This window comes from Podarcis tiliguerta, assembly GCF_965153285.1.
Source record: "Podarcis tiliguerta genome assembly, chromosome: 13".
Taxonomy (NCBI): Eukaryota; Metazoa; Chordata; class Lepidosauria; order Squamata; family Lacertidae; genus Podarcis; species Podarcis tiliguerta.
Genome location: NC_139546.1, coordinates 24,578,133 through 24,605,121, shown reverse-complemented (window position 1 = coordinate 24,605,121; position 26,989 = coordinate 24,578,133). Strand labels below are relative to the sequence as shown.

General features: G+C 45.1%; 1 protein-coding gene across 1 annotated transcript; it reads right to left on the bottom strand.

Annotated features, from left to right (window-relative positions):
- Positions 1–295: 295 nt before the first annotated feature.
- On the bottom strand, positions 296–24,070 carry KRT23 (keratin 23). Its single transcript, XM_083408728.1, has 8 exons — positions 23,372–24,070; positions 15,092–15,174; positions 13,090–13,246; positions 7,325–7,486; positions 5,087–5,212; positions 4,094–4,314; positions 2,419–2,447; positions 296–661 (listed from the first exon to the last, which is right to left on the bottom strand). The coding sequence occupies exons 1-8, from the start codon at positions 23,783–23,785 to the stop codon at positions 561–563; spliced, it is 1,293 nt and encodes a 430-aa protein (XP_083264854.1). The 5' UTR covers positions 23,786–24,070; the 3' UTR covers positions 296–560.
- Between the last annotated feature and the right edge of the window lie 2,919 nt (positions 24,071–26,989).

Sequence of the window (26,989 nt, the reverse complement as noted above, 5' to 3'; positions counted from 1 at the left end):
ATGTTTAGGGGTATGTGTACCCCTGAGTCCCCTCAGAAAAAAAGCACTGGGTTAACCAGTCCTGTGCTAGTGTTTTGTGGGGGGAAACTATTAGCTATTTTCCTGCTTGTGGTTCTTTGGATCCATCCCCTCATGGCTTTTAATGCAAATCTTATACTCCTGAATAGCTTGCATTGTGGTATTTCACTAGACCAACCTGTTTAAATTACAGAATTGTGCAGCATTTAAGAGCCTTTGGGATTTGAAAGCCTGTTCTCCGATTGGTTAAACTTCAACTGCTATGAACAAGAATAACTCCATGACATTTTTAATTTATTTGTATTGCGCTTTTTAAAGAAGTAGGAGCCAAGAGAAGAGGACAAACTATTTGCATTCATATTAAATAAAATTAGAATTGGTTTGGGTGACAACATGTAAATGGCAAAAAGGGGGGCGGGGATAGATTCAAGGCTCCAAAGTATATCAGTGAATGAAGAACAGGGTTCTTTTTCTTAGAAAGCTGGACTTCTCTGGGGTTTCTTTCCTGCGTGTAAGTGCTTCTTTTCTTCAAAGTGCTGACCTCAAGCTTGCCGTTTGATTTCACCAGTATGTGTGGCAACCACTTGTCCATCCACACTATCCTGAATGATTTTTGTTAGATGTTGGCTGGGAGATCCATATCCTGGAACAAATGTGGGGATACATAATTATGCAAGAAGTGAGGCATGCTCTATTACATAGATAAAGATGTTTGGGACTGAGGGACTACCCAACTGAACTATCAGAATTGTTATAATACAGTCCTATAAATTTGACATTGGCGCACAGGCTCCTGAAGGCCTTGCTTACTAGAAAAATATGAGAACATGATGTAGAGTCACAGAATTGTAGAACTGGAGATATACCTAGGGTCATCTAATTCAACCTCCTGCAATACGGGAATCACAGCTCAAGAATCCCTGACAGATGGCCACCCACCCTCAAATGAAGGACAGCTCAACACCTTCTGAGGGAGTCTGTTTCATTCTCAAACAGCTCTTATCATCAGAAGCCGCCTTCTAATGTTTAGTCAGAATCTCCTTTCTTGCAGTTTGAATCCATTGATTCAGGTCCCGGCTTGCTCTATCTTCCATGCGGCAGCCCTTCTGATATTGAAAATAGGGGCGAGGAACCTCAAGCCCAGGGACAGAATGCGGCCCTCCGTGCCACTTTATCTGGCCCTCAGAAGTCTCCCCAGGCCATGCCTTTCAATGGCTCTGCTTTTCACTCCCCCAGTGTTTTGGCCTGATTGGGAATGTGTCCTTGAACTGTGGCAATGCCTCAGTAGAGGCCAGAAAAAGGCCGATCAATGTGCATAGAAACTAGCCTACAGTATGAAGGCAACATTTGGTTTGCCCACTTTTGCCTCTGTCATGTGGCCCCTGGAAGGCTGTCCAGCAGGGAATGTGGCCCTTGTGATGGAAAAGTTTCCCTCAACTTGAGGTAAGCATGACATTTACCTCATAAACATTTTGGCAGTGACCAAGCCATAACATATGCAGAGCAGAAGGCTGAATTCTGAGGAAATTATTCTTCCTTCACACTGTTGCGATCCCACTCTCTAGTTTTGTGAAAAACTTTGCTCCTCGTGAAAGAAGTGTTTCTGTTTCTGCCTCTTTTGTGGAGTGTGGGCAAACTTCGTAAACCTCTTAAGGTGTGCGGGGTTCTGCTTATCTTATTAAATGTAAGAGATGGCCGGGGGGTGGGAATATATCTCCCTCCACTTCACTCTCCACAGTGAAACGTCTGTTCACAATGGACTTACATTTAATAATAATAATAATAATAATAATAATAATAATAATAATAATAGTTTTGTCTGCCCATCTGACTGGGTTGCCCCAGCCACTCTGGGCAGCTTCCAACAAAATATAAAAACACCAAACATTAAAAAAAAAATCCCTATACAGGGCTGCCTTCAGATGTCTTCTAAAAGTCATAGAGTTGTTTATCTGTTTGACATCTAATGGACAGGTGCTCCACAGGGCTGGCGCCATTTTGAATCTTACTTCAAGCAGGGTATGGTGCTTAACAAGAAGCCTTTTGTGAATGCAGCTCCTGTGAGCTGGAGCATCCACACACCTAGCTCATATTCACAGCCAGATGTTGATCACCTCTGGATCCAGCAAGGATGTGGAACCCTTTTGACCCTCATAAGTTACCCTCATTCAGTGGCTGCATGCCAGATGTAGGTGGAGCAATGGATGTGACCCTTACCTTGGTACAGGACACAACTTCCCAACCATGCACACCCCTCACCTCCCACCCTTCATTTAGAGGATGAGGACACTGCTCATGTTTTTGAGATAGAAATTCTCCATGGAAATCCAACCAGATGGAAACATAAACAAAACACATAAAGAATATTGGGACTTTTCCAACAATTATCAAGACTTTTACCTCTAGAGCTTGAAGTGGAGCCCGTCATTCTGCAAAATGACCAAAAAAAAAAAAAGGGCAGCATAAATTAATATGCACAATGCAAATTCTCATACAACCCTATTTCTATTTCTTAATTAGTGTTAGGGGGTGGGCACTGTACACAGCCAGGTGTCCCCCCTCTTCTTTCTGTGTCTGGGACTTTAAAGTTTTGTTAGTCCTTCACAATAGGGACGCGGGTGGCGCTGTGGGTAAAAGCCTCAGCACCTAGGACTTGCCGATCGAAAGGTTGGCGGTTCGAATCCCCTTGGTGGGGTGCGCTCCCGTCGCTCGGTCTCAGCGTCTGCCAACCTACCAGTTCGAAAGCAGCCCCGGGTGCAAGTAGATAAATAGGGAGCGCTTACTAGCGGGAAGGTAAACGGCGTTCCATGTGCTGTGCTGGCTCGCCAGATGCAGCTTTGTCACGCTAGCCACGTGACCTGGAAGTGTCTACGGACAGCGCTGGCTCCCGGCCTCTAGCGTGAGATGAGCGCACAACCCTAGAGTCTGTCAAGACTGGCCCATACGGGCAGGGGTACCTTTACCTTTACCTTTAGTCCTTCACAATAAAATCCCATTTCTGGAAAAGTTCTGATTGTGTATCTGTTGCTCCCCCAAGTTCCTTACAAGGGCACTCTGCTACCTGGAACAAGTGATTCAAAGTGACTCATGCTGTGCTTATTTGCCTTCAGAAAATATGCTAGTCCCTGAGCCATACAGACACCAGCCTGTCTTCCAGCAGAATAGAGCCAGGGGGGAAAGTTCCCCTTGCACATTTGAGCTAAAATTTCCCATCATTTATGTTTCAGCTAGGCTTATCTGTTTGAATATGGAAATGTAGTCTGCAGGTGTGTATGGAGACAGGTGACCCAAGCAAACGTGGTCACATGTGCATTGCCTAGTGCAGTGTTTTTCAACCAATGTGCCTGGGCACCCTGGGGTGCCTTGAATGATGGTTAGGGATGCCACTGATAACATTGGCCTCTGTCCCTTTTTCCTTCCCTCTTTTCCTCTGATGCCTCCTCGTATCTCTGCTTCCCAAAGGCTTGCACAGCTGTTAGTTGCAGCAGCCGTGGCTACAAGCTCTGCAGGCGAATGGTGCCTCTGGGGCTGGCCTTGGGATGCTGGTTGCCAGAAGCTGAGGCAGCTCAGAGACCAGGGATGGCTGTGGCGGCTGCCCAGAGGACTCCCAAGAAGAGGGGAGAGGAGGCTGAGGGAACCCTCCACAAGAGAGGGTGTTCAAAAAAGCGTGAGAGGCTGCCAGCTCTGCAGACAAGGAGTGACATAACTGGGCTCCTGAACTCCACAGGGATATCACAGAAAGAATGTAGCTGGTCAAGGGAGCCATGGACTCAAAAAGGTTGAAAACCTCTGTGACTTTTGAGTAGGGAGTTGCATATATGCTACCTTCTATCATGCATAGAGAGAGTTGCACATCTGAAGGGGTAATGTCCAGTGCATTGGGATTACCTGCCATCTAAAAGCAGCCCTAAGTGCCACATAAATGTATTTTTTTCAGGCATGTACCTGTATACATGATGGGGCCTCAGTTTTCCTGCCGTGCACTTGGTCTGCATAAAAACATACCAATTCTATGTAGATGCCAGCCATAGATTTCTTCTTTCCTTTGCCTGACTCAATATTAACTTTCCCTCACCCATCAATCTTTCCATCCAGAAGCTCGCGGTAAGTGGCAATCTCCTTCTCCAGGCGGGTTTTGATTCCAAGGAGGACCTTGTATTGGTTATTTTGAGACCTGAGGTCGTTGCGGATCTGACTGAGTTCTTCTTCACATCTGGAGATGACGTGTTGGATGCTCTGAAGCTGGAAAGCGTAGCGAGACTTGGTTTCATCCAAGGTGTTTTCGATGGCGAATTTCTGAAAAAGAGAGAAGGGTGAGGGATCCAATGATATCATATTGTGTAAAATATTTGTGGTGATTTAAAGAGAAACCCCAGAAACGACAGTTATTTATTTGAGGATTTGTAAATGACGGGCTCAGCCTAGCAGCAATTGCAGGATTCACATCTTTAACATGCCTATAGTCATATTAGATGGCTGTCAGGTTGAGCAATAACTACATTATCCATCATCTGTTGTCTTCTTTCTGCCCCCACTTCCCTACTGCCTTACTACATTAAGAATGTAATTTGTTTGAAGCAGGAGCCTGCCCTTTACATACTTTCATGTACCTCAGTAGTGCCATGGCTTAATTACTCTCCCTTTGTACCAAATATTGTTCCTCGTGTGGGGAATATTTGCTTGTTTATTGCATTTTTAGCCCACCTTTCCCCATCCCAGGAACTCAACTGTGGTATACATGGTTTTCCTCTTTCTCATTTAATCTTCACAACAACGTTGGCCCTCTAACTAGAACTTTGTTCTTGAGGGCTGCTGGAATGTAGAACCTAGGAAGCTGCCTTATACTGACCTTCCTACCTCAGAATTTCCTACACTGACAGGCAGCAGCTCTCCAGCATTCCAGGCAAGGGTCTCTTCTAGCCCGACATGGAGATGTCAGGAACTGAACCTGGGACCTTCTGTCGGCAAAGCAGTCACTCTGCCACTGAGCTATGGACCGCTCACTGTAATGACCATTGTTCTCGTGAGCAATGTCTGTTATATCCTCCTCTATCTTTGGCTACGTTACCTTGTTCAGCTGCGTCTGCAGGTCGATTTCCAGGTTCTGCAGAGTGCGGTTCAGGTCAGAGATCTCCTTCCGGTTGTTCTGTAGTTCTTCCTGGCTGGGCGCATCTTCCATAGACTCACTGGCAACCTGTGGAACAAAAAAAGTAGCAACACATTTTGTTTGTGCTGTTGGAGACTCTGCTACTCTTGCACAGAAAGGGCCTGTCTACAACAACATGCATGTTTATGCATTGTCCGATGCTGACAAATTGTGGGAGGAAAGTATTAAGATCTATAAAGCCTCCTTTTTGGGGGGGGGGGGGGTTGAATTAAAATTGTAAGACGATAATATTATCCTAAACCATATACCAACATTATGTGGTTTGACAGTGGGTCAGTGCAAATGGATTCTTTGCGTCCTTACTTCTGCTAAAAGTCTGATATTGATACGTTGGAAAGATAATACCACGGCCCCCTTTGAAGGATAGATAAAAAGAAGACATGACTACTCTTGCAACATACAAACTGATTGCTTTTATAGGTAGATTGTGCATGGAAAAATATAATGATATTTGGAATGCATTTAGAAAAAAGCATAATGACTTGTTAATAAGTTTATACCTGTTAGGTTAACCGCACTGTTTATATACCTATATATTTTACTGTACCATAGTTTCAAGTAGTTTTCTCTAATTTTGTTTTGTGTTCAGTTTTTTTCCACTTTTTTCCACTGCATCTCTCTACTGAAAATGTTCAATAAAATATAAATATTTTGAAAAGTCTCTTGTTTGTGCTGTTGCCATGAACAGACTCGCCTGAGCCTGCGTGGAGCAGCACACCCTTCTTACAGGTTCCTGTGAGCTCTCACTGAGAATCCTTCCTCTGACCTGCCTACATAAGGGTGGGGAACCTCAGCCCTGGGGGCCAAATGCAGCCCTGTTTCTGGCCCTCAGGAACCTCCCTCGAGGGGTCAGCCCTCACTGTCCCTGCTTTGCAGCCTACCTTGCAGGGCAAAGTGTTTTGCCTTGGCTGGCATGTGTCCTTCAGCCCTAATAATGCTTCTTGCCTGCTGGGATGGAAGGGTTTGTGAGTGGGTGTAGAAACTCACCTGCTGCACAAGGTAGAATGGAGAATTGTTGCCCCACCCACTTCCGCCTCTGGCCCTGCCCACCATTTGCATGTGCCCCCCAGAAGGGATCAGGTCCTACTCTAGGCTTTCACCATCCTTCCCCTGGAAGATTGCTTTGTGACCTCCCCCATCCCAGGAAACGTTCTGTTTCCCCCCCAGAATAACTCTTCTGGAGATGGCATCAATTAGGCATAGAGGCTGGCATGTCCTCACTTGTCAGCATGTGCCCAGGTAGGGTGGAAATCAGCTTTGTGGCTAGTCCTTTGAGGTTTGGGTGCTAGCAAAGCCATCCATGCAGCAGTGAACGGCATTACCTCATATCGGGAGGTGGCGTTTCTTAACTATTCACACCTAAGCAGGCACTTTGCCTGCCTGGAAGTCAGCTTATTCATAATCGCAGGGACAATGGGTATGGAAGAACTCCCTGGGGCACTGTCGATTCCTGGAATAGGATTAAGCCAGCATGCCCTCGTAGCACCCTGAAGCCAGTTCCTAATTTGTGGGTGGCCAAGGTATCAAATTGTAGCCCTAGTATCCCCAAAGGTGTGCCACCCCATCAGGCCGTGCCATGACACCCACCGGGCTCTTGCCACTTATGTAACTCTGTGGTGCGATGCCTCTATTGACTTGCATATAGAGAGGGAAGCTGTCCCACTCCAAGAATGGCTGGTAGTGAGAAGTTCAACCTTCCCAAGGGCTCTGTTGTTCAAACAGAGCTTCCCCAGCCATTTTTACAGGTGCAGGCACCCCTCCCATTCAAGTCAGTGCAGAAATTGTTCCACTGATGAGTTACAGAATTATAAAACTATTGACTTGAGAGAGACTCAAGGGTTATCTAGTCCAGCCTCCTGCAGTGAATTTTGGGGAGTTGTGTGTTGTCTCTCTTTGTGCTTTTCTCTCTCTCTGTGTGTGTCTGTTGTTTTCTTGTTCTCTCTGTACATTTTCCCTTGGTGTGAAGAAAGCACACACACACAAAAGATACATACGTGTACAGAAAAGAACATTGAATGCCCCCCCCACCAAATGGCAACCATTTTGTGGTCATGCCTAGCTCACAACACTTAAAAATACACATATGGGTCCAGGGTAGTTCAACAGGGCTTTCTCCATCTCCCGCATGTCAAAGATTACCTGCTGCTGGAACCAGGCATCAAGGCTTTGGCGGTTCTTTTCAATAATGGCTTCATAATCCGCTCTTATCCCTGCCAGGATCCTGGCCAGATCTTCTTGTGGAGCAGAATTCACCTTCACATTCACCTTGAAGTCCTTGGAAGCGCCGTGTGCTTGCATGTCCTGCACATGAAGGGTTAAAGATGGAGGTTAACGTAAAGGACATCATCAGAAGCGAGAGGAGCCCATGGGATGGCCACATTCCAATCTGTCCTCCCTCTTCTCTTTGGGTGAGAGGTGAGAATTATTTTAAGGATGATGTCCTTCCCTCTTGCTGTTTGCAAATCTCATATCTGAACTTTGTCTCTCTTCCAAGCAGTTTCACCTTCCCTGAAAGTCTCTAAAGAATGTGATTGCCGAATAAAATAGGGCACACTCCTGTTGATGAGACCAAAGCCTAATCAGATCCTATTTCTTACAGTGGCCAACCTGACGCCTTGAGGAAGCCCACCAGCCATGCATGAAGGCAACAGCCCTTTCTTACTGCTCTCCCTTTGGAGACAGCAACTGCTACAGGTGTGCCTCCAGTTCATTGAAATGAATACATGTCAGCCCTGAGCAGGCCTACCTGCAGCAAACTTGGAAAATTACAAGGTGATGAAATGAGATGCCGCCAGTTGCAAATCAGGTTCTTGGGGCAAAAATGTAAAACATACAAGGGAAGCCCCATGGATTAGCAGAAGTTGTCAAAACAACTGGCAAGGAGGAAACACTATATGTGGTCTGCTGGAGCTGGAAAGAGCAAAACAAGGGGACATGGACAGAATCTAAGGCCAACAGAAATGGAATTGGCCCAAGCATGCCTTTCAAAGAGTCTGCCATTATTGCACCCAAACACAGAGAATCATAAAATTGTAGAGCTGGATGGGACCACTACCATCATCTTGTCCAACCCCTGCATTGCAGGAATCTTCTGCCCAGTGATAGGGCTGGAACCCACAACCCTGAGATGAGTCTCATGCTCACTGGGGCCTCCCTGGCTCTCTTAGAGGGTTTTAGAGGAAGAGAGAGGGATGGGTCTTTATGGATCTGTCAGGCATTTATGGGTTTTTCCATGTGCATCCAACCCAACATTATGAGGGATGGCTTTGTAAACTCTAAAAGGTATTCCAGTGGTCCACTGAGCAGATCTGCTGCTCCAACCCCTCCCGCTCTCCATGAATTTGCACGATCTTCTACTTGTATCCACACCGAACATGTTGGGGTGCAGTTCAAGGGAAGGAGGAAATAGTAACAAAGGTGAGCTCTCAAAACTGGAGTGATGGGCCTGTATCCTTCCCGGTGGTCCCATTCCCAACAATGCACTGTCCCCTGTATGTGGCCTAAGAGAGGCACAGCAGCTTCCAGGATGGATGATCATGTACAGTTAATTGAGACAAAGTTTAGAGGAGTTGCCATTGGTGGTTGGCAAATAAACAGCTGAGATGACAAAGGAGAAGCAGGTGAGGTGGAGCTCAGGTGGTTCAACACAGCTTACACCTGTATCTCTGGCTCCAATGCCCATCCATTAAAAAGTAATTAAGAAAACCCAGAATCTTAGCCCGGGGAGAGATCTCAGCAATTGTCTCTAGCCCAGGGAGACCAGTGCTGGTAGAACAGGATCCCTAGACCTCATTAGAAGCAGATGAGATTTCCCCATATTTGTCTTTTCAACAGGAGCTGACTTAGCTGTGCTCCAAGGGAAGAGAAAATTGGGTCAGGGCCTGAGTGTGAGAAAGCTCCCTTGTTATCTTGATTCTCCCCTCCTAGCTATCATTAAAAACACACACACTCCACCTGTATCTCATTCCCACTTATTCCAGAGATGGGGAACCGGTGGTTCATCAGAGGTTCCTGAACTCCAATTCCCATCAGTCCCAGACAGCATGGCCAGTGCTCAGGAGAGCTGGGAATTGTAGTTCTAAAACATCTGGAGCAGTGGCGTAGCGTGGGTTGTCAGCACCCGGGGCAAAGCAAGTAATTTGCGCCCCCTAACCCGGGGCAAGGCAAGTAATTTGCGCCCCCCCGCTGCACTGTCCCTCCCCCAGATAGTCCCTCGCTCTCTCTCCGCACCGCACCGCACGCCTGGCACCCTCCCCTCCACAGTGGGCAGCAACCCGGCGGCTCGGATCGGATTCGCACAGCCAGCACTGCAGTGAGAGAGAGTGAGTGAGCCAGGTAGGGGCAGAGAGCTGCAAGTGCGAGCATGCCCCCCCCCAGATGTTGCGCCCGGTGCGGCCGCCCCCCCCTGCACCCCCACGCTACGCCACTGATCTGGAGAGCCACAGCTTCCCTAGGCTTGCTTTATTTCTTCCGCAGAAAATTTACACTGATGTAATTTAATTTGTTATAGGTGCATGCATGTGCTTGTTCCTGGAGAATCTGTACAATTGGTGATTTTAGGTGTTTGCTTGCTGGTTATTTGTTTCTTTTCAGAACTGACATCCCGCCCTTTAACAGAGGTCTCCCGGCAACTTCAGATCAAAATATCAAAACAATGGAAACACATGCCAACTTGTTGACTGTTTCTTCCTCTTAAAGCTAGCTCATCATAGACAATTGTTTCCCTGTTGGTCTTAATCATCAACCAGCAAAGAACTGCAGAAGTAAGGCACAGAGGCTGCCCCACAGATCAAAATTCCTATACCTCGGCAGCCCACTTTTTTGCATAAGAACAAATTAAGCAATGTGGAGGACAGACTGCAGGACTTGGTTCCCAAGAGAGAGAATTTAAATATTTTTGGCAAAGTATTGAAGGGAGGGGATGACATGGAGGTTTTGGGCTCGGCCGATGTCCAGACTGGGCAAGTCCAGGAGATCCTATCTAAGCTTATGGTCAAGCACTAAGCCCCTTTGTGTGCATAAGGGAATCAATTATAACTAAGTCTTTCATTAAGTATAGTTTCCCATTTCACCCCAAACTGGAAACTGTGATTCACAACTTCAGAACCAGCCAAGATAATGAGACATCTTTAAACTCTGGCTTAATATCCAAAGCTACTGGTTGCTCCTATCTTGTCTTATTAATCCGATATATGACAATCGAATTTGTCTTGTAACCGGAGATGCCTGAGATGGTCCAAGGTTCTTGTATCAACCATGTGCTCTGCAACTGGGAAAGTGTTTGGGCAAGAAAATCTGGAGGGCTTCTTTAAAATAGGAGGCAGAATATAGATAGCAAGTATATGATCTTCTGATAGGTGGACTTCTGTTTTTAAATGAAATCCAGGGCTGGGGCGTACTGTAGAAAAACTGAGTCCTGAAGAACAGTTAAATTGTCCTTTAAGAATATTGGATCTTTACTTAAACATACCGTACTTTTCCATGTATAAGATGAGGTTTTTTTTTCTGATAAAATAATATCAAAAATGGGGGGTCGTCTTATACAGGGTTGTGCAGAGGTGGGACAGGGGATTGGTTGCTGCAATGAGCAGGGCAATCTCTCCCCCCTTCCATTTTCTTAAATTTGAGTCCCCCAAAATAAGGGGCGTCTTATAATCGGGGATGTGTTATACACGGAAAAATACGGTAACTTGATTTTTTTTGGGGGGGGGGGCAGGGGGATAGAATTCTTCAAAACCTGAAACTGTTCCTTTCATCTAATATCAGTAGTTTTACGCACACAAAAATGTACCTGTACTTTGCCAAGTCTTGCTGCAAAAGCTATAAAGGTTCTGTGTAATTACCGCAGGAGCAGCTGAATGAAAACACATAATTACTCTGTAAACAACCTAATTATTAAACAAGCCAAACTGGTATGGTAAAGTTCCCTTCGTTGCAATATCGCTCTGTGGTTTACATAGTGACAGTGCCCTTGGGAAGCTAAGGGGAGGATGCTAAAACCAGCCAGTGTTCAGAGCACATGAAAACTGTGATGCTTTGTGCTGATTGCTTGGTTGCAGGGGACAACTGCAATACATTTTTGAAAAGGGGTTTCTGAGCATAAAATGACACCGGCCAATGGAACACTAATGCATGTTGGTTAATCATGTTCTGCATTTATATAACTGTGTTCCCTTTGATAGTTAACTCTACAGAACTACCACTAGAAACACTTTAAGGTTGCAATAGCTGTGTTTTACCTATGGTAGCAAAAATTAGATATTACTACCTAGAAGGAATGATAAATCTATTTCAGTTTCTCATTCCCCACCCCCAATCTTTAGTTCAGTTTGTCCCGCTTTTGCAAACATTTTTATTTCAAAAATTTACATGAATATATGTATGCATTTCTGTATTCTGTTCTCTTAGCACCTTTTCACAAGCAATATCCCAGCAGTCAAGGGACATTGAAGCTGGCTGGCAGGGATGGAACGATCTGTCAATTTTGTGTCTCTTGTTTTCCTCATTTTTTGTCAACCTTAAATTCAGTTCTCCATGTTTCTGCAGTAATTTGAAATTTATTTATTTAAAAAATACTAATGAAGATTCGTCAGTATTTTATTGCAAATTTCTCCAAATAAAAACTTTTTTTGTCTGCAGCTTTGACTAAGGTACTTTTTTTTGGGGGGGGGGAAAGCAACTTCTCTTAATGCATTTTTCTATGTTCACTTTCATTATTCATTTTTGCAAATGCTCTTTTGGTTGGAGAACTACATTGCAAAATTCACGAAGGCTGCGTTTCAGTTCTTATACTCTTCCAGAAAGTGTGACTGTAACAAATTCAGCTTTAAATGTAAACTGAAGTGAATTTCTCTCTGATCTGTACTGGTTAAGGGAATCTTTCTGAAATATGCAACATCCTTTGTGCTGTCGTAATCTCAGCAATGGACCATGGGATAGCTGTGCTAAGCTATATATGTGTGTGTTCTACTGAAGAGGGTTAAGGTAGGTTAAGGTAGTTTGAGAGGGCTTCTGGACTTGGCCAGAGATGCTTTCGCACAGTGTAGGCTGTTGTGCCCATGATATCAATTCCTGGCTGTTGTGCCCATGATATCCATTCCTGGAAAGGACAGATCTGGCTGTGGTAAAATGTACCTTGGACACATAATGTCTGCACTACTGAAATGTGCTATATGTGGGGCTGCCTTTGAAAGAGTGTTCGGAAACTTCAGCTTCTTCAAAGTACAGCAGCTAGGCTATAAACTGGAACTGGATATTGGAAGTATGTTGCACTATGGCTGAAACAGCCTCACTGGCTCTCAGTTGGCTTCCAGGCCCAATTGAAAGTATTGGTTATCGCCTTTAAACCTATATACTGTTTTGGGACAGTTGACTGAGAGAACGTATTTCTAATGGCTGCAGTCAAAGATTGGATTCCCTGCCCAGAGAAGACCACCTCACTTCTTCCCTAATTATATTTTTGGAAGGAATTCGGTTGTTAGCGATGTTAGTGAATTTGGGTGGGCAGGTATTTTTCTTGTTGTTCTAGCCGTTTTATGGTGGAATGGCCCTTTGCTATTTAGGTATATCTTGACTGTATTTTTACTGTATTTGGGGCGGGATATCAATATTTTAAAGAGAGAAATGCATGCCCGAAATTTAAAATGGAAATAAAGTGTGTGAGCTTTGTGCAAAACAAGCTCCACTCACACTGCCCAACAGATAGTGCTAATGTAGTCCACAATCTCCTATTTGAATTCAATATAATTATGATATGGCTTATCCAAAACTCAGCTTTCAAGTGGAGAATGAGTCAAAAAGGATTTGATTTGGGGATTAGTTTCTTCAAAAGCAATAAGACTGTAATGAAATCCATGAAAGTCATCTTATGGCCTTATTTTAGCAGATCTGGAAATTTCCCCTACCTCCTCATGTTCCTTCTTCTTGAGGATGTGATCTTCACGGAGAGCTTCGATCTCCATTTCCAGGTCTGTTATGATGATTGTCATGTTGTCGAGTTCCTTGCGAATGTTCTCTACGTCATCCTGCACACTTTGCCGCAGGGCCTTTTCTGCCTCATATCTTAGCCAAGGAGAGCAAAGGAAAACAGTTGAGGAGACTGGAGACACAGAGGACTGAGCCTACAGCTTTGAGGACTTCAGCTAGCCTACCTATTGGATGCCCTTTTCCGACTTCCATGCTCGTACAATAAAAATATTGATTTGGAAAGGCACAATGGACCTTTCAGTCTAGTCTTCCACTCTAGTACATTCACAAAGTTCAGTGAAGCTGGATGCACCCATTACATAGATAACAGAGCAGCTCTTGAGTTTTTGATTGGTATTCGACAAAGATGGGCTCAAAGACTTGGTTCCTAAAACCAATTTTCGCTATGGGCCAAGTTACACATGATGTTATTCAAGCCATGTGCCCTGAGGGCAGGGTTTGTTATGCAGAAACAGCTTGAGCAGGATATCCAATTTGGCCTGGAACACTGGAACACCTGAAAGTTGGACTAAATGACTATTTGGGCCCCTTCCAACTCTTCAGTTCTGTGATTCAGCCCTTTGCTGCCCATTACAGTCATAATCTAGACACACACACCTCATCAGGTCTGCAATTCGCACGGGAGGTGGGGAGGAAGCTTCCACTGGAGCAAATGGGATTTCCCCCCACCGTACAAACTGCAGACTGCGGCGGAGGGCATCTAGACCAGAGCTGCAACAAAAGGTGAAGACTACAGCTTCCCATGTCCCATTCCAAACTGAGTGCACACACTTCCTGGCACTGGCTATTTCTGCAAGCGAAAAAAATTGTCATTGCCCTTCAGTTTCTCAAATTTGTTTTCCCCCACAGTCCCACTCAGATACTAGAAATGAGTGATTCTGGAAGTGTAGGGGAAACAGCTTAAAGGAGCAGAGGGAGGGGAAGTTGAAATAGGCAGCTTCCACTTCCCTTCCATGCACACTCACTAACCTCATCTTTTTAGGTAAATCAGCAAATACATATTGAGTAAATACATGTCAGGTTTGATGATGAATATACCCTCTTAAGAACATAAGATCAGCCTGGTGGATAAGGCCAAGCGTCCATTTAGTCATAGGATCCCCTGAGGGATAGCTCAGTTGGTAGAGCACGAGACTCTTAATCTCAGGGTTGCTGGTTCCAGCCCCACGTTGGGCAAAATACTGCTGCACTGCAGGGAGTTGGACTAGATGATTCTCACGGTCCTTTCCAACTCTACCATTCTATGATTCCATGATAAGATGAGCCTGCTGGATCAGGCCTGTTTTCACAGTGGCCAACCAGATGCCCATAGGAAGCACACGAGAAGGACCTGAGAGGAGGAGCAGCAGCAGCAGCATCTCCCCACCTGTGATTCCTAGCGACTGCCTCCGATAGTGGAGTCTGAAGATAGCCATTGGGGCTAGTAGCCATTAATAGCACCAGTCTCGTTTCAGGAGGCAGGCGAAATGGAAAGGAAACAAGCTGCGGTGCCTACATAATTCCTGAGGTTTCCTCTACTATCCAGAAAAGGCAACACACCTGCCTTGAGCTTTCAGCCTCAGCCAGGTATTATGTGGTGGCAGCCACAAATGAGAAAGAAGCAGTGGGGGAAGATAAGACCCCTTTCAACCCTACGCTCCATTCGAGATTGGCCTGCAAGCCAGCCTAGTTGCTGGCCAAGGACCTAGTAAGTAGGGCACCATAAATGGCGTGACTCCAATGGTGATGATTTCAACCAGGCTTAATCTGTGGTGCATCTAACATTGCTGTTATTATTTATTACATTTATTAAATTACTTGGGGAATAGGTTGGCTTTATTGCACCCAAACGACCAGGTTGTGAAGAATTAAGGCCAAATTCTATGCCCTTTGCCCATCCCTGTTTCCATGAATAGGCAAGGAGTTCAAGGAATAACTTACTTGAGCCTGAAGTCCTCAGTGGCCATTTTAGCATTGTCAATCTGTAGCACGATGCTCGCATTGGTAACCCGTTTAGTCTCAATCTGTAAATGAGAAAGAAAGAACTCATCTCATTGCAAATGTGGAATGAAAAGCTCAATATCTGGGGAGGGGGGGGATTGGCAGTTGTTGTGATTGGTTGGTAGGGATGAACAGATGGATGGATCTCTCAATTTGGGTTTCTCTCTGTGTCTCATTTTTCCAACCTAAAGTGCAGTTCATGACATTTATGCATCAGTTTCCTTTTTAAAAAAATGTCCTCACAAAAACTGGTCAGTATTTCAGTATATTTCTTTAATATATAATGTGCAATTATTTTTTTTGCAAGCAATGTTCTCTGATGTAATGCCTTTTCATGAGCTGCACCTATCACTTGCAAACATCTGAAATGTTCTAACTTTGTTAAGCTTCATATTTTTAATGCAACTTTCACAAAATTCACATTCACATTGTTCTTCTGAAATTTTTTATCAAATGTCAAAAAGGGAAACGTTTACACCTGCCAGTATCTCTTGATCATTTTGGTTTTGGCCATCTTCAGTTCTGAATTCCCAGATACCAAATATGAATGGTTGTTACTTACCTACCAGATGCTATTGGACACTATATCTAATGCACGTGAGTTACCCAACGCAACCTGATGTTAACGACGATTGTTTGCCGACCATTAAATGCCATCAAATTGTCAGGTACAAGCTATTTTCAAAGAGTTTCCGGAGAATCCCAGAAGTCTTTGTTAGCTTATCAGATGCTCAACAACAACAGCAGCAGCAGCTGCTGAAAGGCAGTTTGCAAACCACAACTGATCTTCTTCTGTGATGCTCAACCACTGATGAATGCTTTAGGTATGTTAAAGGACACAAACCACCTGCTCACAGGAGATGAGGAGGAGGGCCAACAGTGCCTTCTGTGAACTGAGTATGTGCCCTGCAACAGGGTTCAGAGTCTTCTGCACAGCTGAGGGATTCTATGATAGTGTCAGGCGTCAGAGGATCCAACCCCCTTGGTAGGTTGCCAGGAACGGATAACACAATGAAAGTTCTTACCTACAGCTTTTCATTCAATATTCACAGAGAGAGAGGCTTAGAAAGGAAGCCTCTTGGAATAATGGCATTGCCCCGAGTAAATCTCCCCTCCCCTTCTCTCCCACTTCCTCATTCATCATCCCTTCTACTGGTGGCGCTGAGGGTCCTTTGCTTCCGAGCCCTTTGCTCTCCTACTTTTAAGGCTCACCAGGTTCTGGGACGTGGTGGGTCTGGAATTTTTTCTAGTGATAATGTGTCAGCCAGCTGCTCCAGCTCTGCCGCCTCCTCCTCTCCCATAATTTCCCAACTTTTCCCCTCGTCTTCCTCTGAGCTGTGATCTCCCTCAAGCCCCTGTTGTAATTCTGAACTGTCTGCTTCTTCCCTGGAAGGGTCAGGCTCGGGAGGCGGTCTCCACCATTCCTCCTCTGCCCAGTCCCTGACAGGTGGCTGTCGTGGACCAGGAAGCATGTCAGAACCCACAGCACACAAACCTATGCTCACCCCGTCTGCCGCAGAACATGCTTCTGGTGTACAATTGACTTCAGCCTGATAAGTGCTGAGTCTGCATAAACACGTTCTCAGACAGTCCCAGCCACAAAGTATCTGTGCCATTGTGCTGTACTGGAAATGTATTGGAAATATAGGCATCTCTCTCTCTTTTTAATGCAATTGTTTTGCACACTTAATGCAATTGCATTTGTTCATTTAATCCCAGATTGAAGACTTCAGAAATAACTTTCCGTTTTCTCACCTCCAAAGGGAAAAGGATGTGAAGTAGTTTGAAAACTATTTTTCTTTTCTCTCTGCAGCCCCCTCCCTCACCCGTGAATAGAAGATGCATTTCTGTCTTTTTGCTAGCAAGCAGGGCCTCTCATTTTCTTATCAGCTCAGCAAGACATGCCAAGAGCTCACTGACCTTTGCAGACTAGGAACTTCAAAGCCCCAGAACAGTAACTCACACTAATGAGGAGAACCTCATGTAAGCAGATAGCAGAAAAGCAACATTTTGTATGAGACAAATGAATAGCAAATTTCTAAACTTTGCTCACTGTTGCCATGGTATCACTAGTGGACAGGAGTGTGCTTTTTGTAAACCAATTAGAAGTGAGTGTGAGGGGTCCATAAGCGGTCCACACGTTCTGGTATCCAATCATATTGCTGAAAGGGACCGTTCATGACCTAATCATGTAAAGAGAATGTTATAAAAGTGTCTTGAATTTTGTGTCCCGAGCCCAGAATTTGGAGAATTCCTCTGGATCATTTTAGTCTTACTGCAGTCTGCAAGAAAATCTGAACTCTTTCCACATTGCTGCTGCTATTTGGCTAAAAATGACCCGCATATTTCTGGTACCTCCCCCCCTTGTAAGGTTCTTATGGATCAAGGTTCAGTGACCTGACTCCCCCCCCCCCCATTGAGAGCGAGGAGCTCTAGCAAGTGACAACATAAGCCTGAGGCTCCTTTGAAGCCTAGAGTTGAAGAGCAGAGGAAATGAGCCCCCATTCCAGTGGAAGCCTTGAGTCCATTAGGCTCTGTGCTTGCAGGACACATAAAACCCCTCCACCACTGCGTTGGCACTGAGAATATTCAGTGCTTTTCTTCTCCTGTCCAACTCTTTGAACTAGGAGTGTCCTTCAGGCACAGAGACAGAGCAAGCCGTTGTGCTTCTGGATCTCCCAACTCTGACCCGGAAGGGGGAGGCCCCATCACTTTGCCTTGGAATCAAGCTGGTACTCAGCTGCACTCGTAAGCCATCGGCCTCTGTCTCCTCTTCATTTTTGAACTGTGAGCGCCAGCAATTGTTTTCGGCCCCTGCACTTCATAGCTTCAAGCTCAGAGCTGGAGTGAGGAGCAAGGTATTTCCCCATTACATCATGCTCTGTGTTTCAGAGTTGTAGCATAAAGTCAGAGAAAAGATCTCCATTCCTTCAGCCAGCAAGACAAGCCAGGGATTGTTGACTGCTGTAACAGATATGACACAACAGGCATCAGTGCTCAAAGTGTGTCAGGAAGTTTGGATACCACTGAATATTCCTGTACACAAGGAATATCCTTACTCCCGGTTCATGTATTGTTTTGGGAAGTGCAAATTACATCAGTTTACATCAGTTCACAGACCAAATTTCTTCTGTGTTCCTAGCTGCTGTGTCATTCTCTGCAAAACACACATTTTGGGGGGGTGTAGTTTTACCATTGGAACTTGAGATACCCTTAATCTGTCTCTAAAGCATCACTAAGACAGCCTCCCTAGCCTTTTCCTGAAAGACCTGAGTTGTATCACAGAGCCAGGGGGATCCACGCCATGAATGTGTTTGTTAAGCAATGACAGGGAACATTCCTGGGCAAATAGACTACTCCTCTGAGGTTGCCAGAAAAAGCAATGCAGAAGGCCGCAAAGTTAGTTCACAAATGCAATTAGCACTTTTTCACTCCAAGTTCTGACGCTTGTTGTTGTTGAACTGTAGAACAGGAAAAAGGCAGTTGCGGAAATCTTGGAATCAATGACCTATATTTTCAGCATTCCTTATTCTTCCTCTCCTTCCCCAAGTGCATGCAAGAAAGGATGCCGTAAGCACAGAGCCTCCACAGCAAACACCTCCAGATGATTTCAGCAAGACGGCAAAGCCATATATTACAGGAGAACACACACATACATACAGGGATTTTAGCCAATCAGTTTGTACCTTGAGTGTAAACCAAACTCATGCGGAGCCACACAAAAAGAAAACTTAGATGGTGGTGTGATAAGGTGCTGTTGAGACTACATCTTAAAAAACATCCTGGCTTTAGCTGAACTTATTCATGGTGCTTCAGAGAGACCAGAGGGCATCCCTAAGAGCATATTGGGAGGGAAAGTCCTTAACAGCAGGGCAAAATGTATTGACAACATGGAAACCATCATTCCTAGAACAGTGTCCTGAACCAGTGAGGTTCCTTGCTCCACCATGTATCTATGTTTTCAAAATGAACTGTTTCCCCTCTGCTTGCCCATTAATCCTAACACAGGAAGGATATGGAGCAAAGTCTGGGAGGGTGGCAGGCTAATCCCAACCTTCTACTTGGCTCACAGTTCTTTTGACTATGGAAGCAGACCCCAACACACTAGAAAAATCCACACTTGCTGTATATATGTGGGCGCCGCCAAGATCTAATATGAACCTTTATCTTGGGCCAAGAAAATTATTTCTCCACTGGGTAGCAATCCCAGTTCAAGCCAATAGAAGCTAGGGGAGAGTTTACTGGCAGAGCAAGGCAGCTTGGACCTGAAGTGAGGAAAAACGAGGAAGGGAGATTGCATTAGGAAGGTCCTCATTTCTTGGCTGTAGTCTTTGTTCTGCCCCCAGCATGCTTCAGTAACCCTCTAAACCAAGTCTGAGGAGAGCCATTCGGGGGCTGAGAAGATCGGTGGCTGAAGAGTGGTTGGCCAAGTTCAGGTTGGCCAAGTTCAGGCTTCTTGCTTTAGATGGGGGAGTCAACATCGTAGCCCTCCAGATAATGCTGGGCCACAACTCCCATCAACCTCAGCCAGCATGACCAATAACAGTCAAGGATGATGGGAGTTGTAGTTCAACAACCTCTGAAGGACACCACATTGGCTACCTCTAGCTATAAATCATGCCAGCTCTAATCCCACATGAGCCAGCACAGAGGCTGTCACCATGCAGAAAGCGTTAGTTAGCATACAGCAGTACAGTTAGGCAGTTTTATTTTTAATTGTTATTTTTGTTTTATGAATCACTTCCCATGAACCACCTGGCCTGTGATCCTATGAGGGTCTGTCTTTCAGGTGCTCGTGTGTTTTACTTCAAAATGTGGTAAGATAGGCCTTCCTGCTCATTCTGCTGAGAGGGGCCCTGCTGGATGCCATTTTGCAGAGCTCTCTGTGGCAGCCTCTCCCAAAGATTATGGGAGGTACAAATTACCCTCATTCAGAACCGGAACGCTCTTCAAGAGCTAAAGCACACCGTTGTGAAAAGCCTGCCTTCTTGCCTTATATAGCAACATGGAGTTAAAAGTCATTAATAGGATTAGTCACAGGGATTATTGCCTAGTTAAATGGGCATTATTATGAGTCCCAATTAACACCCCACTTAGGCATGAAGACATGTGAGCACGAAGGCAGCTTCAGTTGGCGCTTAATGTAGAAATCTTGGTGAGAACCAGAAATTCTCTTTAATTACCGGGAAATTACATATTTGCTGAGAGGGTGGGCTGTTTGTAAGATTAGAGTGGAAGTGTGTATTTTCCTGCACAGCCAACTTCATGTGTACTCAGAGACACTATAGCAGCTCCGTCCTCTTAAGATTGACCCAAAACAATTTGCTGCCTTAGGTAAGAGGCTCGCCTATTCCATGTATGGAACTGGACCAGACTGGCTGTTGAATCTTACTTTTGCGCAGGTGATGGGCCAGAATCTTTCACTAAAATTAAGGCTGGGAAAGGGGATGCAGGGCAGTCCCTATGGCACACAGAACTGTGTCCTCCAAAATAGTTAAGGAACTTGTAGCTTAATGCAAGTACCTTGAACGCAGCCTGGTAGCATATGGGAAACCACTGCAAACTTCTGAGCACCAGAGTTGCATGATGGACTGTCCCCATCAGCAGTCTGGCTGCAGCATTTTGCATGAGCTGGAAGAATCCTACCAGGCTCAAGGGTAACCCCACGGTGAGCACACTGCAGTAATTGGGACTTGAGCTTATTGCGGTTGATGATATGTTGCCCAGCTGGTAGTATGAAATGGCATAGTCGGGATAGGGCTATATCTTTAACCCTGGAAAGCTCAGGCATACTATGGGAGACAACATATGCCTTGCAACTTTTCTGAGCTCTTGGCAGCAATTCACCCAGTTCACGCCTCCAGCTGTGTACTACTGACTTTTTCCTCCATACAAATCTTCAAAAGTCCAAGCAGTGAAATGAGAAGCGGCTCTGAAAGAAATATAGGTGGCGAGAGGAGACACAGACAAAAAAGTTCTGCAGAGTTACTATACCCCAGGTGCATTTCCTTTGTGTAATGACCTTCAGGCTGCAGATGGGAGCTCCACTGAGAGAATGTCACCCCCAGGCCACATCCACACCATATATTTAAAACACTCTGATACCACTTTAAATAGTCATGGCTTCCCCCCAAAGAATTCTGGGAGCTGTAGTTCATTAACAGTGCTGAGGGTTGCTACGAAGCTCCTATTCCCCTCACTGAGCTACAACAGCCGGAATGGTTTTAAAAATCTACCCCAGGGAACTCTGGGAATTGTTACTCTGTGAGGTGAACAGGGGGTCTCCGCACAACTCTGAGCACCCTTAACAAACAACAGCTCCCAGAATTCTTTGGGGGAAGCCAAGACTGTTTAAAGTGGTGCTTTAAATATACGGGGTCGCCCAAGATGCCTATGCATAGAAAGCTTGCATGTCAAGGAGAGTTGTGTGGAAGTTCTCACTCGCACACCACCTCATTTGTTATGTTTCTTTTTATAAATGAAATTCAGTTATGAGACCCCCTGCCTCCGGTTTGAAGTGTTATAGTCCAGACTCAGGGCTATCTCCAGCTACTGTTTCTGAGAGTTAGGCCAAGGTTACTGCAAGGAGATGAATGAGTAGAGAACTGTAAAGCAGCAAACATCTTTACGAACGGGAATAATGAGCGAATTAATTTTCTTCAGCAGTGCTCTTTACTTTGGCTTTTGACACTTGAGGTACCCCTATTTCTAGGGCCCACCTCATTTATGTGATTCTAAGTTGTTTTAAACTGGTTTTTAATACAGCGGTACCTCTGGTTACATACGCTTCAGGTTACAGACTCCGCTAACCCAGACATAGTGCTTCAGGATGAAAACAGAAATTGTGCTCTGGCGGTGCAGCAGCAGCAGGAGGCCCGATTAGCTAAAGTGGTGCTTCAGGTTAAGAACAGTTTCAGGTTAAGTACGGACCTCCGGAACGAATTAAATACTTAACCTGAGGTACCACTGTATTGTGTTTTAATGTTGTAACCTGCCCTGGGACCTTAGGGTGAAGAATGGTTAACTAATCAATGACAACAACAACAACAACAACAACAACAACAACAACAACAACAACGCTTGCTAACAGTGGGGAATAGGCTGTAGCTCTGCAGCAAAGCATCTGCTTTGCATGCAAAAGATCCCAGGTTTGATCCCTGGCATCTTCAGGTACAGCTGGAAAAGATTCCTTGTCTGAAAGACTGGAGGGTTGCTGTCAGTCAGTGTAGACAATACTAAGCTATAGGGGCCAATGGTCCAAGTCGGTATAACACAGATTGCTATGTAAAGAAATGCTGCCCAGTCTCAGCTGCTCGCTGCTCAAGATATCCCTCTAAGTCATACTCAGAGCAGGCACATTCATCCGAATGGGTCTACTTGCGATGTCAGTGGGATATCATCTGATGCCCTGCACTCGCTGGGTGACTCGTCCCCTGGATTCCCATCCATATCTTATTGGAGCATGTCATCCTTTTCAGCTTGTTCAAGGGCTAACCCACGATTTAGAAGGGTGTCTAGGCTTTACTCCTAAAACTAGCATCCTGGCATATTCTGATAGAGACATTGTGCTCTTGCAGGAGATGTAGGTTAACTAAAAATTATGCTTTATAATATATACATGAGATGCATGTATATAGAAACAGCTGGCATCATTTCAGTCGCGGTGTATCTGAGAAGCAAGAGCAAAGTGCAGCAATCTGTCTAGAATTCAAATCGTGTTCTGTGCACATTGGAAACACAGTGAGTTGTCTGAGTCTGAAATGTTAACCCCAACCTTAACCTCCCCTCCCCACCCCAAATCAAATTTACCTTCTTTAATATAATAAAAACTTATAGGGTAACACAATTCTTAATTTAAAATCCAAAGATTTACATGCCAAATTCAACATAATGTGCTGCCAAGCCCATAAATTCCACATCATCCACAACTGCAATGCGATAAAAAAATATAGAAATATGAACATTTCCCCCCTGAGCAAAACGGTAGTTAGGAGAATTTGCTTCAGAATGTGTGTGCTTTAAAATATATATATTTCAGGGTTGCCTCCCCTCCCTCTTCACCCTTTCCTACCCTTGGGGTCCACACCTTTCCTTGAGGACAGCTCTTAAGCAAACACCCAACAGAAGCAACCATTTCAGATATTTATATTGCTGAGCTGAACGAGTGCTTGAATCCCCCCATGGAGGAATGTGAGCCAGTCTGCGCCTCCTCAGACTTACCTTCTCGTGCATGTCTGAGATGTTTTGTTCGTAATCCTTGAAGTCGTGCTTGGTGCCCTGAGACTTCTTCTTGTGCCAGTCCCGGATGCAGCCCTCCAGCTGAGTGTTGGCCTCTTCCAAAGAACGCACCTTCTCCAGGTAGGAGGCCAAGCGGTCGTTCAGGTCCTGCATCATCTGCTTCTCGTTCCTTCCCATGAAGATGTCCCCGTGGCTCCCGCCGAAGCCCCCCCAGCTTGCCCCGGCATCAGAGGCCAGCCAGGTGGGTGCTCCAAAGGACATGGGGACAGGTAGACAGCCACTTCCTCCATGCAGAGTGCCAGCTCTGTAGGGGTCGCCGATGTGTGAGAAGCTGCATCCTGAACCACCCCTGAGAGATCCAGAAGAGAAGTGGTAGAATCCTTGGCCGGAGTTCATTCTGACATCTACTAGGAACCGAAATCAACACGCAAACACTCCCTCTCTTTCCTGGCAGCGTCTGAGAAGTGCCTCAGCCCTCGCTAAGTGCTTTTAAGCCTTTCCTTGTGGGAGTTCCCTCATGTTAAACAACTATGCCAACAAGGATTGTGTCATCATCACAAAACATGCGTTTCCTCTTGGTCAATTCCAAAACCCTGATTAACCGGCAAATATGATTGTCATTCTCTGGAACGCCGGTGACATACCAAAGGTGCTTCTCTTTTCTTCCCCCGTCCCTTCCCTCCTCCTCCTCCTCTCTTCCCTTTTATTTTGCTTTTTGCATGATATCAGTGAGGTGTGGCCACCCAAGGGAGGGGTGGAGCTGAACTGAGAGAGCCCCAGCCTCTGCTTCAGGTTTCTTTCAATCACATGGCTCGGTTTGTTTTGTTCGGCTGTTTGCAGCAGCAAGAAAAACTGCCTGAATTACACATGCAAAAACACCGAAGGCCAGGAAAGGGGTTAGACTCTCTGCGTGCCATTTGTATCATGGCTTTGGGGGCGTTTTTTAAATCAACTTTAAAAATCAAATTTAAAAATCAACTTGTGACTCCCTTGAGCACATGGACTGTTTTATAAAACCTCTTAAAAAATGGAAGTTTCAACAAATCTCTTAGGAACTTAAGAAAAAGTTACTGAGACCCGTTCAGGGACTCTAGGTCAACCACAGCCTCTCTAGGGATGGACAGATCCTCCCATTTTGGCCTCTCTTGATGTTTCTCATTTCCTAGTCTTAAGGTCAGTCTTCTGCATTTCCCTATCACAATTTATTAATTTTAAATAAATAGTGGCTATGTAGGTGCACATTTCCCTAATATACCCAATCTTATGCTATTTCCTGCTTTTTGTATGCATTTTCCCCAATATGCATTTTTTTGTAGATTGCCTCGGTTCCGCTGCTGAGTCTGTTCTCCTAATATTTTGCCAAAATCAGGAGCATTCACTGCACAGCGGAGCTGGCCTCAGCACCTGCATTGCTGCTGCTTACCTCAACCATGTGGCTGTGGGGGCATATCATCAGGAGAGCTAGATTGTTTCAGCAGCTGCCCCCATGTGGTCCTCACCTCATTGCCTCCCTGCCTCATCCCTGCAGCATCCCACCCATTTTTGTAAGCATTATTTAAATGGAGAACTGTGTCATAGCGTTCAGAAAAGTGCAACTTTTGAAGGATGGTTGTGTTTTGGTTCTCATTATTCTGAAAAGTGCAAATTTGATAGTTTCACTTTTAAATGTAAGCTGAATTGAGTTTCTCTGCCACCCCTTGTTGCAGCGACCACAAATGATGGATGGCTAGTGAGCCAACCTGTTGTTGAAAGTCAGTGTAGTTTTGCATACTCACAACATAGCACCCAGGGCCAAATTAAGACCTTTAGAGGACCTAATTGTTGAAAAGATTATGGTGTCCCGCATATGTAATTCAAAATGTATGTGTAATGAAAAGAACAGAAAAATGGAGTGTCAGGAAGTCAATCAAAGTTCTGGTCCCCCATGAGGACTACTTTGATATGTGTTGGGTTTTTTTAAAAAAATCAAATGTCAAATTACTTTCAAAGAAATTTTCTCTCTTGACATCCCTGCTTTGTCAGATCAATTCATTGGACAGCTCATTTATTCCTGAAGCTCAGGCTTATCCTTTTGTGAGTCGAGGAACCGAACCCGCGTGGTGGTAGATAAGAGACAAGGACGCAAGAATTTAGGTTAAGAATGAGGCGCTGAGGCTGCCATGGTTGCTTGAATGAGACTAAGCCCCTCCCCCAGACCAGCCCTATTGGCTGGCCAGCCAAGAGAGCGGCGTGGCAGCCGGGAGATGACACAGGGGGCCGAACATGCCCCCCTGCTGCCGTGGGAACGGTTCCCGCTCACAATACCTCCCCTCTGTGAGGAGGAGAGGCTTTCCTGGAACCTTTAAAAAACATCCTTTGAAACACAAAGCAACATAAGAAGAGTTCTGCAGGATCTAATCAGAGGCCTATTGGGAAGTTCCACGAGCAGGACAACGGGGGGGGGGGGGGGCAGCAGCAGCACTCTTCCCCCATGTGAGAGCCAGTGTGGTGTAGTGGTTAAGAGCGGTAGTCACATAATCTGGGTAACCGGGTTGGCGTCTCCGCTCCTCCACATGCAGCTGCTGGGTGACCTTGGGCCAGTCACACTTCTTTGAAGTCTCTCAGCCCCACTCACCTCACAGAGTGTTTGTTGTGGGGGAGGAAGGGAAAGGAGAATGTTAGCCGCTTTGAGACTCCTGAAGGGGAGTGAAAGGCGGGATATCAAATCCAAACTCTTCTTCTTCTTCATGTTCCCCAGCAACAGGGAGACCACTAAACAGTTGCACTAGTGCAATGACTTTTAGCTGTGCATCCTCTTCTCTCCCTGCGTGCCCTCTAAATGTGCTCTGAGTTTCTCTAAATGTGCTCTGAGTTTCCCCCCAACCCTCTGGAGCAGATTTAGGCAGGTAGTAGGAAAAAAGAGAGGTCAGGGAATCTACACTGTGCAGTTACAAGTCGTCGTGCTAATGTAAATATTTAGCTGAATACTGCTGAATACTGAATACATATAGCCTTCATGATAAGTAACCACTAATAGTTTTATGAATATGTCGGATCCTCTTCGTAAAACCACCCAACTTGGTGGCCATCAACATTAATTTAATTGATGTTTGATTCTAGAGTATTGTATCTTTGTAAGCCACATAGAGACTATTGTAGTCAAGCGGTTTGTAAATTGTATAAATAAATCTCATGTGGTTAGGGTTGCCATATTTCAAAAAGGGGAAATCTGGACAGGAAAGTTATTGAGTTTTTTTGTGTGTTTTTTTTGCAAAATCGCAAATAAATTGACTAAAACAACACTGCTGACATCAGTTGCCATATGTCCGGATTTAGCCAATTTCTGCCCAGACACTGCTTTCAGATATAGTATTCCAGATATGTCCAAGAAATTCCAGACGTATGGCAACCCTACATGTGATACTGGATTCCAGAGTTTATGCACAGTGTCTGTCTGTCCTGTATTTTCCAACATTCACCTTATTTGGCTCTAGTATTATGAGAAAAATTATCTCCTACTTTGCTCACACCATACACAATTTTATATCATGTCATACCTTACTTACAATTTTTTTCTAAACTGAAAAACTAAGGTACCTTATCTTTTTTTCCCTTCCACAT

Coding starts and splice junctions, on each gene's coding strand:
- KRT23 (XM_083408728.1), bottom strand. CDS start 23,785: ATGAACTCCGGCCAAGGATTCTACCACTTCTCTTCTGGATCTCTCAGG. Junction 2,448..4,093: donor CTGGATGGAAAGATTGATGG/GTGAGGGAAAGT, acceptor GTCATTTTGCAG/AATGACGGGCTCCACTTCAA. Junction 662..2,418: donor CTCCACTTCAAGCTCTAGAG/GTAAAAGTCTTG, acceptor CATTTGTTCCAG/GATATGGATCTCCCAGCCAA.